Source organism: Panthera onca, chromosome B1 (genome assembly GCF_046562875.1).
Source record: "Panthera onca isolate mPanOnc1 chromosome B1, mPanOnc1 haplotype 2, whole genome shotgun sequence".
Classification (NCBI taxonomy): domain Eukaryota; kingdom Metazoa; phylum Chordata; class Mammalia; order Carnivora; family Felidae; genus Panthera; species Panthera onca.
This window is the reverse complement of record NC_138342.1, coordinates 21,688,424-21,703,551: the sequence shown is the minus strand read 5'-3', so window position 1 is coordinate 21,703,551 and position 15,128 is coordinate 21,688,424. Positions and strand designations below refer to the sequence as shown.

General features: G+C 43.4%; 1 protein-coding gene and 1 long non-coding RNA gene across 3 annotated transcripts in view; one reads left to right on the top strand and one right to left on the bottom strand.

Annotated features, from left to right (window-relative positions):
• Positions 1-6,855, bottom strand: part of STIM2 (stromal interaction molecule 2) — a 150,625-nt gene extending 143,770 nt beyond the window's left edge. For both annotated transcript variants that reach the window (XM_060655281.3, XM_060655282.3), the window contains exon 1: positions 6,196-6,855. In XM_060655281.3, coding sequence (XP_060511264.2) covers positions 6,196-6,604 — 409 coding nt within the window. In that variant the 5' untranslated portion in view covers positions 6,605-6,855. The remainder of the gene's footprint in view (positions 1-6,195) is intronic.
• Positions 6,856-6,913: 58 nt separating this feature from the next.
• LOC144616196 (uncharacterized) lies at positions 6,914-11,291 on the top strand. Its single transcript, XR_013555318.2, has 4 exons — positions 6,914-7,020; positions 9,254-9,511; positions 9,785-9,918; positions 10,195-11,291. It is a non-coding gene; the product is annotated as an uncharacterized LOC144616196 (long non-coding RNA).
• Positions 11,292-15,128: the final 3,837 nt, after the last annotated feature.

Genomic DNA, 15,128 nt, shown 5'->3' with positions numbered 1-15,128 from the left:
TATTAATTTAATCCTGGGGTGCCTGGGTGGCTCAGTCGGTTAAGTGTCTGACTTCGGCTCAGGTCATGATCTCACAGTCCGTGAGTTCAAGCCCCGCGTCGGGTTCTGTGCTCACAGCTCAGAGCCTGGAGCCTGTTTCAGATTCTGTGTCTCCCTCTCTCTCTGACTCTCCCCCGTTCGTGCTCTGTCTCTCTCTGTCTCAATAAATAAACGTTTAAAAAAAAAAAAAACTATTAATTTAATCCTTATTCTTACATATGCCTTCTTCCAGAAAGCTCTTTCACTCATCACCACAAGAAGTCGCTATCAAGGTCCCACTCAAACTCTACCCTCCTACTTTCCCTAACATTTTACAGTCTGTTATGGTACTAATCACAGTCTCTCATTATTATATTTAGTTGTGTGTATAAGAATGCATATAACATACCAGTTAAGAATCAAAGCTTTGAAAGCAACGAAACTCAGGTCAATCTCTGACTCTGCTATTTATTAAATATAACTTTGGGCAAGTTACTTAAGATCATCCTCCAAAGGTTTCCTCATCTTTTATATGAAGATTGTAGCAGGTTATCTCCAACAGGATTAACCTCAGAATCAAAAATAGTGATGTATATAAATCACTGAGCCCAATACTGACAACTAGTAACAGTTTAGTAAACATATCTATTATTCCCAATAGGCACAACTCATTGTCCTACTCTTGTTTGTATTCTTTCCCATTCCTATTATGCGGTATTCTGCATGTGCTTAATAAGTGCTTGGCTGGGGCGCCTGGGTGGCTCAGTCGGTTAAGCGTCCGACTTCAGCTCAGGTCATGATCTCACGGTTCGTGGGTTCGAGCCCCGCGTCGGGCTCTGTGCTGACAGCTCAGAGCCTGGAGCCTGTTTCAGATTCTGTGTCTCCTTCTCTCTGTGACCCTCCCCCGTTCACGCTCTGTCTCTCTCGGTCTCAAAAATAAATAAACGTTAAAAAAAAAAAATTAAACAAAAAAATAAGTGCTTGGCTGATAAAATCTGATAGATCTTAATAACATAAGGTCCAAATTCCAGTGAATATCAAAAATGGCTTACTAATCATACCATTAACTGTTTAACATTAGCTTAACCAGTTTATACTTTAGCTACCATATACATAGATACAGATCTCCAACCACCATTTTAAAGTATTCTACACTGCATTGCCAATATCCAAAATGCTTAATAATAGTTACTCAGAAGTCTAAATTAATCTAAAAACTTCAGCATGTATCCAACCACCAAGAAAACCCTTAGCAAATTAAAGAATTCCTATGTGGATACTCCTATTGCTAAAGCTACGCCAAATCCCAAACCCATTTTTCCAATTGGTCCTCTAAGTTACCCCGAGGCAGGGGATTCCCTCAAGAGCCCAATCAGGTCTGCCGTGGTATTCTCAAGAAAAGTACAAGGGATGCAATATTTCCAGACCAGTAAGATTACTAATTCTTAAATGTTCAGAATAGACTATATCAAAAAACAAATGAGTAGATTCTTTAATCCTAAAGTTAGCTAGAGAACAAAACAAAAAGAAAAAGAAAAGAAAGGAAAAGAAGAAAGGAAAACCCCTACAGCAAGGCCAAAGACTGATAAAGAAAAGGACTAGTAATGAGAACTACCTGGGAAGGCAAAAGAGAATGCAAATATAGCAGAAGACCCAGTCATCCAAAGACGGCTTCATAAGCTAAATATAAGCTAAATTCGGAAAGAGCAATTTCACAAAAAGAGGAACAATATTTTCTAGTACTATGTAAACTACACTGTAAGTTTAACCACTGTCACAATATAAACATTAGCACTATAAATTCATTGTAAAGAATACTCCTCAAAGCAACATGTACATAACTATACTCAAGCCAATACCAATAAAAAAAAAAAAAAGAAAGAAAAAAAGAAAAAGGTGACATTTGCTACGTAAATGTTAGGCATTCAAGGTGAGATACTTAAAAGTGAACCTTAAGATTTTACAATGATAATCATATTTATGTAAAGTATTTTCATCTAAATTAACGAAAGCCCCACTACATAGATGTGTTTAACACTGAGTAAAGTGGCGCTTTCTAAATCGTATTCCTTCAAATTAAGAATACTTTAAGTTTTCACTGAAATTTTAATACTTCCAAGAAACATTTTAAAATGTGTTTTACATTCCTAATAACATACCAAGCTAGTGACAAGTATTATAGTTAAGTAAACCTTTATACAGGCACTAAAGAAAGTGGCATTAACTCATCTTTAGAAAACGACAGAAACAAATATTTCCGAAACTAAAATTTGTTTTAAAAAATTCTGAAACTGGGGCGCCTGAGTGGCTCAGTCGGGTAAGCGTCCGACTTCAGCTCAGGTCATGATCTTGCGGTTTGTGAGTTCCAGCCCCGCAACAGGCTCTGTGCTGACAGCTCAGAGCCTGGAGCCTGCTTTGGATTCTGTGCCTCGCTCTCTCTCTACCCCTCCCCTGCTCACACTATGTCTCTCTCTGTCTCAAAAAATAAACAAAACATTAAAAAAAATTTTTTTTAATTCTGAAACAAGTAACTACATATAAGAAAATATGTTTTAAATGTGTCAATTACAGTTGACCCTTAAGCTCTGTCGGTTTAAACTTTGTGGATCCACTTATATACAGATTTTTTTTATAAATACAGTACAGCATTGTAAATGTATTTTCTCTTATGATTTTATTAATTACACTTTCTTTTCTCTAACTTACTTTAAGAATCAGTACATAATACAAAACATGAAATATGTGTTAATTGTTTACATTAGGCTTCCAGTCAACAGTAGGCTTTAGTAGCTAAGTTTTGGAGGAGTCAAAAATTATACTAGGATTTGTAACTGTAGACATCAGCACTCCTAACCCTGCTGCTCAAGGGTCAACTGAATTCTGTATATTTTGCCAGAATAAAAAACTGTGTTCCATATACATATATATGTGTGTGTGTGTAAATATATACATATATGTAAATATATGTACATACGTGTGTGCATGTATGTATACACACACACACATATATACATGACACATTTGAGTGTATTTCTTGCCTTTCATAAACTATTTGTCAGAGACCATATCCAGATGAGATCAATTATTCTCTCTACTGGGATCAAGTCATTGATTCTAAATGTGTTACGCAAAAAAGAAAAAAAATGTTTTGAATTATTAAAGCACTGCCTTAGATGGTAATCAACAAACTCTTAGTCACCAAGCCCTAACCTGCTTTAAATTTCAATCACTTACAAAGCAAGGGCCCTATATCCCCATATATAACCTTTATTTCACAATAGTATAAATATTGGTTTCACCTCATCCAAACCAAATTTTTGCAAAATCCTGAAAATGTTATATAGAAAAGAAAAATAGAAACGGATATTCATTATGATGGTAAGTCTGTTTATTTTGATGATTTCTCAGTCTCTGTAAGAACACTTGCTTGCCCAAAACGAAATATGCAATAGATGACTTAAAGGTAATTTATTCTTAGGATATACTAAACCTCAAAAATAAAACTGAGAGGGAAACATCAGTGGAAAAGAATGCTTTCTACGTTTTATTAGTAAGAGGCAAACTCTTACAACGTCCCTAAAGAACCAAACTGTAGCGGAAAAGAGAAGATGTGATTTGGACTGTCATTTTCAGAGCTATTAAGAAAACTCACAGTTAAATGACAATTTTAATACAGAGCCAGAGAACAATTCTTCTCTCAGAATTCTTTCAAGAATTGTCCACTTTCAAAATTCACATGTAGCTACGTTTTATTACTAATGCTCTCTACCCCTTTTCTCTCCATTAACACTACCCAGAATGTAGTTAACAGTAATTAAGTACAGGCTATGATTCTACTTCCTAAAGTGTACATCAGCAACAATCTATTATGTTCTGGGTCTAGCACAACATTTACAAGTGGAAACCATAAATGAAAGTGTTATTCATATAATCAGAAGAACAGGGAGGAGCCCTATAGAGAGCATATACGTAGTTCAGAGAAATTTTCAATGTGCTCCAACTTTATTACAGACTTCCAATTTACCACTTCCCAGATACCAGTGCTACTGACTGTATTTAAATAAACTAATGACCACAATTTAACTTGCACATTGTGTAGTCTGATTATTTTAAACTTTAAATGGAAATGTTTAACTTGTTAAAAATCAATACTCCAACAAAGGAAAAGAACATTAAAAATAAACTCCATAATTAATACTATTTTTGTAAACTTATTTTAAAGCACCACAGCACAAACTCATTGTGTGATACGCCAGACTTTTTATCCAATAAGAATCACCTTTCCTTTTTCACAATGCCATAAACAACTCAGAGAAATTTAAATCTTCAAAAAGGATTATAAACAGCTAAATAAAATAAAATTCCATCTGCAGTAATTTCCTTGATATAATCTACATTATACTTTATGTATGATATAATTATACATTATACTGTCACTGGTTAAAAAATACTAAATTTTCTGAATGATATGCCCTTCTACCAATTACATATTGATAAAAACATTAGCCAATTATTTATTAAACAAACCCTTCTGCTCAAGAAACCAAGCATCACACTGCTATACCTTCTAGAAGCCCCAATATTTCTGCTCCCTCCCTTACTGCATGAGGCATTAAACCTTCAGAGTCAGTTTTATCTCCCTACTTTCTTTAACCTTCACGATTATAGTTTTATCTGGCTACTTTCCTAATAATCACTGTTCTTCATTTTTATCTGCCACATCTGTATCTCGAGAATGAAGACTATTCAAGCCTCAGATTATTCCAAATATCCTCCCAAACCATATCACGGTCCTAATACTGAGCATTCTGTAATCATTTTCTCCAAATTACCCAGTGATAGGTTTGAGGTTTCCAGTTTCCTTTAGAGGAGCTTGCTAGGTCTCAGGGTAAAGCAAGTTAAATATTCTGCTCATTATGTTGCATACAACTACAAAGCACTTAACAGAGCTTACCAACACCCTCCTCTCTAAAATAGCAAACACCCTGTCATAGAACGCAGAGAATAGCTGCTTTGCTCCAAAGAATATAGCTCTTGAGCACTTCTCAGAGCAGCTGTTAGTAACTTTCAGACGCCTGCTGGACTATCACTTTGGTTAAATTAATGATGGGTCATCTTGTTCCACTTTACTTTTTCCTTTTTAGTCTTGCATTCAATGCAGAAAAGCTACGGATTACTTTTAAAAATAAAGTACAATAAATAAACAAACAAGCAAACAAACAAACATTACTTCAGCTCCACTACTTTTCCAAAAGAAATCATTTCAAGATCCCTACATCATTACCTAAACCATGCAGACCGCTTATACATGCCACTGGAAAGCTTTAAAAGGATCCTATTTTCTACCTATCCTTACCCAACATGTTCGCAAGTTTTCAGTAATTTCGAGAACGTTCTGTATTACAAAGGTGCTGATGCACTCAATCAGAACTGTTTTGCTCAAATACAAGCCCCGAATACCCTGCACTTGATAAATTTTAAGTATGTTTCTGGTTACCTGAAGAGCTTTCTGGTGGCACCCTTTGTCACCCAGTGATGCTCCCACCAGCAAATATTTCTCATCCTTTAAAACGTTCCTCCCACCCTTCAAAAAACACACATGAGACTTAGAGGTTTCCGCATACTAATACGGAACCACTCATACCACTAGGTATTACGGCTCTCAAAGAATCCTCTTTAGCAGCCTCCCCGGGGACACTATGCTCAGCGGGGCTTTGAACCTGCGAGACTCGCTGCCAGCTGCCTTTGCAAAAGCAGCACCGTAGGCCGACTCAATACCGCATTGCTGCTGCCGACTTTTTCTAGCAGCTTAAAAAAAAAAAATTGAGCCCAGTACCCTGCAGACCCTGCTGGCTCTTCTGCAGCACGGAAGAGAAACCGCCGCATTGCTCAGCGTGGAACACCGGGGAACCCGACTGTAGGGCGGGGAAGCGAGTGCCGTCGAGAGGCTCTGTCGAGGGCGGGGTGCCGGCGGCGGCGGGGGGTGGGGGAAGGCGTCCGGACTGTAGGGGACCGCGACGAAGCAGCGGCCAAGGCGCGGGCGTCTGGGCGCCACGCTCTGCATCGCCCCGTGGCCGTCGAATAGCGGGGTCCCGGCAGGGGCCCCTCCCGGGGATGGGGGTCCCTCAGCAGCCGGACTCGCCCCGCCCGCCGCCCCCCACCCCCCCGGGCCCTCACCTGTCATGAGCGCCGGACTGTCGCCCGCCGCCGCAGCGGGAGAGGAGGCGGCTGCGGCGGCAGAGCCCGAGGCCCGCCGCCCGCCGAGGTGCCTGGACACCAGCTCGCATCCATCCGCCGCGCCGGCCACCAGCAGCCCAAGCACCAGTAGCGCAGCCCAATGCCACCGCCGCAGCCTGCCCGAGGCCGGGCCGGGCGTCGCGGCAGGATGAGGGCGCGGAGGAGGAGCAGGGGGAAAGCGCAGCGGCGCTACGGCCGCCGGCCACTCGTCCGCTCTGCCAGGCGCTGCAGCCGCCGCCGGCGACTCCTCGGGCCGCCCCCGCCGCCTCGGACGCGAGCTCCTGCCGGGCGCCAGCCTGGTCCCCTCGGCACCGGCGGCCTCCGGAGCTCGGGTCCCGGCTGCGTTCATTGGTTCCGGTTATTTAAAAAAAAAAAAAAAAAAAAAAAGGTGAGGGGCAGAAAGGTACGGCGTCTTCAGGCCGCGCGCGACACCCGCGCTCCTGCGGCGGCGAGACCGGGATCCGCTGCTCTGGCGCCTCTCAACACCAGCCCCAGCGCCCGCGCCACCGCCGCCGCGGCGCATCCCCCCGCCCTCTCCGGCCCGCGCCCGTCGTAGTACCACGCTCGGCCCCGACGCCTCCTCCCTCACACACTCGCACGCAGCATACCAATCCCCCGCCTCCTTCAGCCCCTCCACGGCGCAGGCGCGACGCTGCTGTACTGCGCCTGCGCGGCGCCACAGCCCCGCCTCCAGGGGCGTTCCCGGGAGGACCGGAGTGCGGCGGGGAGGCAGTTAACGCTTTCGCTGAGCAGCTTGATTTGAGGGTAGGAAGACGGGCATGCCCCCTCCCCCACTCACGGCCCCGCCCAGACAGGAGTAGGGGGGGGGGACCAAAGAGGCGGGACAAAGGAGTACTGACTTCCCAAATTGTTTGGGCGAGTTATAGGCATGTAGACGGCAACAAAAATAATTGCATGGGTCGAAAAAACCAGCAAGTTTCTGTAATCAGAAACAGCGGTGTCTCTAGAATTTCAGTATAGGTGGGGCTTACAAGAAGCTAGCAATGTGGAAGTGGAGGTTAGCATAGCGTAGTGTTTTATTTACCTAAAGCGCTTGCTACAAGCCCATGTGCCAGGCAGTGCTCGAAAGGCTTTGCAAATTTACACATTGTAACTCTAAAAGTTATATAGTGGTATCGTTATCATCCCCATTGTACAAATGAGGCAACCCCAGCCCAGAGATGTTAAGTAACTTATCCCCAGGTCCCACAGCTGATAAATGGGAGACAGGGCCAGATTTAGCACCCCCGAATGGAAATACTGAAATGGATTTGCCGTTGTCCCTGACTTTCCTATGTTCAAACATTTCCTGAATCACCACCTCGCTACTCCCACCTCACTAACAAGGATTCTTTGCTGTTAGTTTAATAAGTTTACAGAACGGTTGTTCACACTTGGCTTTACCTACCTGAAACGAAGCAGAGCGCGCCTACACACACACACACACACCATTCTCTTTCCCAAGAGCAAAAAGTTGTTTAAAATTTTCAGGTACGGTTCTTAAGCATAAATGTCCTGTTTCGTATTGGGTTTTCATTGTTGGGTTAGGGCTTCGATTTTGGTTTTTATTGGTTGGTTTGTTTTCTTAAGTCAAAAATATCCTCAAATTACACAATCTCCCAAAGAATTTCTTAGGCAATGTAGCCAATATAACCATGATTATCATTCACTGTGGAAGGGCAGATGCACACTTCAGAAAAGAATCAAGAATTTCTTTGAAGCTAATCAATCTATCAACAATTATTTCTTGACAGACTTCTTGGGAACATAGTGTTTTAGGTGGCAATTCTTCATAGGGCAACAGGGAGATTATATTTCCCCTGCTGAAAGGCACAGCAATCAAGTCACACATTTGCTGAGTGTCTACCAAAAGGAGAGAATTCTGCTGGAAGACTAGAAAAATATAAATAACAGTCTTGTTTTCTGCTCTCCAGAAGGCAACATTTCATTCATTCAATATTTACTGAATGCCTAGTATGTGCCAGGCAGGGTACTGAGTAGTTGGGATTCAGGAGGAATAAGAGACAGAAAAAAGTCTATTAAGTCAGTACTCAGGGATATAAGAAACAACACAGTCCCTGCCTGGGAAATCTTATGATCTTGCTTAGGAGATAAAATTTACACCCATTAAATAATTAGAGACTAATACAAGGTAGCACTTAATCAGTTGCTAAATTGGGTAGAGCAAGCTGTATTATAGCAATAATTGCAGTATAAAACCACAAACAAATTAACAAATCACCCACGCCAACCTTCTTTAAACAAAGATATGTGGGGGTTTCTTTCTTTCTTTTTCTTTCTTTCTCTGTCTTTCAAGTAGGCTCCACACCCTAGGACCTGGGGCTTGCTTGAACTCACCATCCAGAGATCAAGAGTTACATGCTCCAAAGACTGAACCAGCCAGGCACCCCTCCTTCCTTTCAAAGATAGATGTTGCCACTGAAAGGGCACTGGATTTGAGATTATGATTAACTGTTTATGCCTCTCACCACTGGAGCCAAAAAGGAGATAGGGAGATACCTGCCAACGCTGAAAAGACCTGTCTCAGGCCAGGGTTCAGCAATAAATCATCTCATATCATCTTTGTCAAGGGTTCTGAAGTTTCTGACTATTAGAGTGACCAGAATGCATCCTCTTGTGAAACAGAGGTATAGCGTCACTGTGCATCTAGCAAAAACCTAAGTGCAGAAAAGAGAAAATCCATTGCTTTGGAAGAGAAGCCAATCTGTAGAATTATATACAGATGCTTCTATTTGCAAGCCGAGCAGAAACACCAGGTTCCCGTTAAAACAATCACTTCCCTTTTATCTCAGACTTCCTGTCTCACCTCCAACCCTTTACCTTCCTTTTCCTTGCCTCCCACAAACTTTCTTCTCTTTCCTCTTGCCAAAGCACATTCAAAATCTACTTGGAAACAGACCTTTCTCCTTTCCGCCTGCCTGACTCCTGCAGCCCGGTTTTTAACGTCCAAACTTTTTGACTTTCCATTCATTTACAGAGTATCTTTACTGTCTAATTTTCACCCATTCTGACTTCAAGCATGTGATGGGGAGCACTGAGCTTTTTATCAGACAAACCTCGTGGAAACGGCAACTCCACCACTTTTCAGCTGTGTAACCCGTAGAAAAATTACTCTGGCCTCGGTTTTCGGAGGGGAAAATTAGGGACCATGTCATAATGCCAGCCCCACAGGACTGCTGGTGGCGGGAGAAGAGTGAAATAACAGGTCTGCCTTTGCGCGCTGCCTGGCACACAGGTACGTTTTCATCCCTCAGAGAGAACTGGCACCAGGCTCTGGGCGTGTGTTCTGAGCGTGTTCCTAATTTAGGATAAGCTCATCGCTCTTTGCCTGCGTGGTGGTTTGAGTTCATCTTCCGACAAAAAAAAAAAAAGCCTTAACTCCGTGGGGCGCGCCCAGCACAGACGCAAGATCCGTCCAGCCGGCCCCTCCCATCCCAGAAGCAAACCAGCCCTTCCCAAGAGTCGGGCTCCGTCCCCATCTCCTTCTTCTCCCCCTTCTCCCCGGCAGCCAGGACGGCCCACGACTCCCCACCCGCTCCAACCCGGAGAACCGGATCTCGTCCCGGGAGCGAAGCCAGAAGCGCGCCTGCGCCGCCAGGCAGCCTCGCGCATGCCCGCTGTCTCCCACCGCCTTTTCCCCAGGTGCGCGAGCTCTCAGGCTCCCGCGGTTCCGGGACGCCAGCGCGCCGAAGCTAGCTTGGCTTCCGGCTCCCACTCCGTGGGCGGTGCGTCCAGGCGGCTGGCTGCCAGGCGATGACGTCACCGCGCGGGCGGGCGCGGCAGGCTGTGGGTGGGCGTGGAGCGGGAGCTGGGGTGGAGGTAGGGGCGTGGGGAATTCCGGTGCGCGGTAACTGAGCGGGGCTTCCTCCTGCGCCCTGCCCGCCCACGGAGCTTCTCCAGCACGCCTTTCCCCAACAGAGCGACTTGCGAGTTAGATTTCTTGGCTTGACTCCGCGACCCTGGAATATTGGCGGCTGACGGAGCATCATCCGAGACCCCGCTTCTTTTGCAAATTACAGTTAAGCCCCTCGGACAAATGCAAAGAACTTCCTTTGGTGGAAGCCCTGTTGCACACCAACTTTCTGTTTTCCCACTAACTCCCCACCCAAGCTTGCAAGGGAATTCAGGTCCTGAGACCTTTAGAAACATCTCTAAGGTGGTAACTACGTATATGGTGGCCCCAGGATCCAAAGAGTGAAGCCTCTGCATATAAATATGGTTTTCTAATTGATGAATGAATTAAAGCCACATACTAAGAAGAAAAGTGACATCGTGGAATAACTCATTTGCCAGATTCTTTCTCCCTAAAGCCAATAAGGCATGGAAGAGTCCTCAACCAACTAAGTGAAGTTGGTAAACTTCCTCACTGCATCTTTCTTGGCACGTGGAGGAAGAAAGTCTTTTAAAAGGTATCTTGCATCCGGAGGCCAAAACCAAAAACTCTTTTAAGAATTTCGGCATATTAACATAGTTTTTAAAAAGCCACCCAGGGGCGCCTGGGTGGCTCAGTCGGTTGGGCGTCCGACTTCGGCTCAGGTCACGATCTCGCAGTCCGTGAGTTCGAGCCCCGCGTCAGGCTCTGGGCTGATGGCTCAGAGCCTGGAGCCTGCTTCCGATTCTGTGTCTCCCTCTCTCTCTGCCCCTCCCCCGTTCATGCTCTGTCTCTCTCTGTCTCAAAAATAAATAAAAACATTAAAAAAAATTTTTTTTTTTTTAAATAAAAAGCCACCCAACAGAGCAAAAGCAAGTCAGTTTTGCCAAAGTTTATCAGTGGGCTTATGGAGTCATTTCTATTATTAAAAAGGGTGTTTGCTCTGTTACTGCTTAATCTGGTCCATGAATACTATCGATCACATAATATCTGTTACGACCTAAAAAAGAGGAATCAAACTGTGAAGAAGACAAAAGTAGAGATGTTCATAACCGAAAATGATGAGAAAATGAGCACCATGTCATTTGCACACAGAGGAGTCCTTGGACGGTAATGATAATTCTGAAGATGAAAGGCAAATTATGCAACAGGTAAAACATGATATGCCTACACTCTTGACAGCAAGAGACTAGAAAAGTGATTGATGGGATGGAAAAACTTTTGAGTATGCTTCTAAGTTCAGATGCCTACTAACCTAATCTTAAATCACACTAAGACCAACTGTTTGTTCTAGAACGAAAGCTTAGGACAGAAAAGTATGTGTTTTGGGCACAGTGTGGTTCCATGGGTCCAAAGCACCAATCAAATATTTATAACATCTGTGAGTTATGAGGTACAAAGTTGCTTAGGGGTTCTTAAAAACACTTGAAGAGATTATCTAAGAGGGCATTACCTCCCCTCATTTTCAAAGTATACAAATGTGTCTATTTTTGGAAAAGATGCCATAGAACATGCATGAGCAAGAAGGAGAAAAATAGACTTCTTTTTAAAGTTGTAAAGGGTTACCCACCTCACTCTTCTTTTGTGGAAAATCCATCCAGATACTGCAAGGTTAAGCAAGGTGTTAAGTTTGAGTGTATACCAACATGGCCATAAAAGTCCAGCCATTTGGAATTTAAACCCTTCATGAGCTCCTATATCTCGGTTCCTGTAAGCCCGGTCCTTGCTGGAGGTTTATTTGAGGAATGGTGTCTTTAAGATACAGATTCTAGCGTTCACACAGCAATTGTGTGACTTTGGCCAAGTTTCTAAACATCTTAGCCTTAGTTTCCCATTCTGTAAAAAGGCAACAATGATCGTACCTACACAGGATTGTTGTGAGGTAAAAATGGTTGTAAAGGGACTTGGTGCACAGGTGGCTATTATTATCTAAACTCTTGAGGGTGTTAAGGACAGAACTTGTTTTCAGTTAAATTGCACAAAAGAGGGGCGCCTGGGTGGCTCAGTCGGTTAAGCGTCCGACTTCAGCTCAGGTCATGATCTCACAACTCGCGAGTTCGAGCCCCGTATCGGGCTCTGTGCTGACAGCTCAGAGCCTGGAGCCTGCTTCGGATTCTGTATCTCCCTCTCTCTCTGACCCTCCCCCACTTGTGCTCGGTCTCTCTCCCTCTCAAAACTAAATCAAACATTAAAAAAAAAATTAAAAAATAAAATAAATAAATTGCACAAAAGAGGAAAGTGGAGAGAACACATGAAAAATACATAAAAGCACATACAACAAAACTAGGCACGTAAAAAGCTTTACAGCGTCATGTGCCTGGAGGGACAGTCAATGATATTCTAACCCAGGTTTCCAAGAACACAGGACCCGAGGTAAAGGCCTATATGACAGGAATTCCTTGGAGAATATAACCCCAGCGAAGCAAGAGCGAGGGGAAAGGGGAAATGAAGTAGGGAAAGAGATAGCAAAAAATCAAGAAGATGAACTACTGAGCTGGCCACAGAGGTACAAGAAAGAGTGCTGGCTGTTCGGTCTCACCTGATGTCTCCATGGAGGACTTGGGAGACCACAGTGTTTTGGAACAGAGGAAGGAAGAACACCGGAGTTCCTCGTTCCCGTCAATCAAAGGTTATTGCAGGAGATATGAACCACCCCTGCCCCCACCCCGCCTCCCCCGTACTTTTGAATCCTGCCTCCCCTAAAAAAAGCTGGGGATTCAAGGCATGAAGCAAGACGTTATTAAGTTATATCCCAAAGCAGCATAAGGGACCTAGAGCAAACAGCCTCACAACATCAAGGCCACTACCACCAAGGCTGCCTCAGAGTTCAGTAAGTCTCCCTTCAGTGAAGATTGAAGTCTCCCTTCTGTAACCTGGAAGGAGGCTGTTGCAGTGCAGTAATGTTCTAGATGGTAATCAAAGCATTACACAGAAAACGATGGCAAAGCAAATCCAGGGAGCTACATAAACTGGCTCCGATATAATGATAATGGCTGAAACATGGGAGGACCAAGGCATTAAAAAGCACGGTGAACTAAGAGAAGCCCTTCGTGCTTTCAAATACTGAATGTATTTTAGGGGTCAGGTAATAGGATCAAAGATAAATAAGAGAATCCCTATTATGTCGAAGACCTGAGAAGCTCACAGTCAGGTATGTGTATGAAAGGAAAGATACACATTTCATTCATTCATTCATTCATTCATTCATTCATGCTTTGTTATTTCATAATTTCTGCCACCATCAAATGCTGGTTCCACAACCTCTGGTGTGGCTAAATTGTTAAGAAAACAGTTTGTTCAAGAAGCTCTTGCCTCAAAAAATTAAAATCAAGTGAGTTTATGAATAATTTCATACTTCACATAATATAGCTTCCAGGAACTGGTAAACGTTTTAAAATTTACACAAAGGTGTTCCAAAATGTGTTTGCAATGGGGAAGTGGAACATCACGGGAGAGATTGGGAACAACCTTCCTGACATGGAAAGCAGAAAGCCTAGAAATGTGGAGGTTCAAATTATGGAGGAGCACATTCTCAGAGCATTATTACCAATCCAGAAGGTAAAAGATAATAAGATTTTAAAGTAGTCTCTCTAACTGGGACAAATTAGTGCTATATAGCCAAAATTGATGGGGCCCTTTTACTATGACACAATAAAAGGAGAAAAGGAAACCCATCCCTTGGAATTACATTCTAATTGAGGAATCTGATCGGTGATATGTGAGATAAGTAAAATATGTCACGTGTTAAACATTGATAAGCGCTAAAGGGGTTAAGAAAGTAAGGAGGGTGGAGGTGACTTTTCAGTAAAGACTTGAATGAAGTGAAATAATTATACAGTTATCTGGGGTGAGAGGACCCCTGGAAGCAGAAGGGTTTGGGGGAAACTGTGTGTGTGGCTTGTTTCAGAAATAGCAAGAAGGTAGTCTACTAAGGCCAGAGTAGACCGAGGGAGAGAATAGAAGAAACTGTAAGAGACGTGATAGGGGCCATAACATGCAGGATGTTACAGATCATGGTAAGAACTTTAGCCTTTCCCTCTGAATGAGTTCAGAAACCAGTGGAAGTTTTTGAGTAGCGTCAATGCAATCAGGCGTACTTTTTTTTCTTTTAATTTAAAATTCAATTAGTTAACATACAGTGTACTGTTGGTTTCAGGTGTACAATATAGTTAATCAGCACTTCCATACCACCCCCAGTGCTCATCACAAGTGTCCTCCTTAATCCACATCACCTATTTCACCCATCCCATCCCCTCCCCCACCTCCACAGGCATCCTTTCTTTATTGCTTCACTCTAGTTATTTCATGGCAGGAACAGGAACAAGAGTTAGGAGCCTCCTGCAATAACCCAGACAAGAGATGATGGAAGTTTGGGTCAGAATAGGAGCAGAAGTGATGGTTAAAGTGGTGGAATTCTTGGTAAATCTTAAAAGGAAGAATCAACAGGCTTCCCAGACCAACGAAATCCGACGTGTCAGAGAGCAACACGAAAGATAATGCGGAAATGTTTGGCAGAAGCGTCTGGAAGCATAGAATGGCCTCCCGTGGGGGACATTGTGAGGAGAGTGGGTTGGGGGCAGGTGGTGTTGGTGGTGATGGAGGTTTAGAAGCTTATTTTGGAGTAGGTTCAACTGGAGGTGCTATTAGGCATCCGGCAAAAATGTCAGTGGACAGTTTGATAAACAATCCTGGAGTCCAGAGGAAAAGCCCAAGCTGAAGATTTCAATTCAGGAGCCATCAGCATATAGACTGAATTTAACACCATGAGATTATTCACGTGTTCTCTAAATGTGCCCTTTCTGTATTGTTTTTCATGCACTAAGCAGGTGCAGATAGAAAGAGTAGTACTTATCACAGCAAGGAACACATTTATCGGCTTCACTACCCATAGAGGTAGTACAGAATAAAATAAATATTTAAAGAACTGCAAAGAAGGAATTTAGTTAAACTAATGATCAAATGATCCCAAGTGACTCTATTA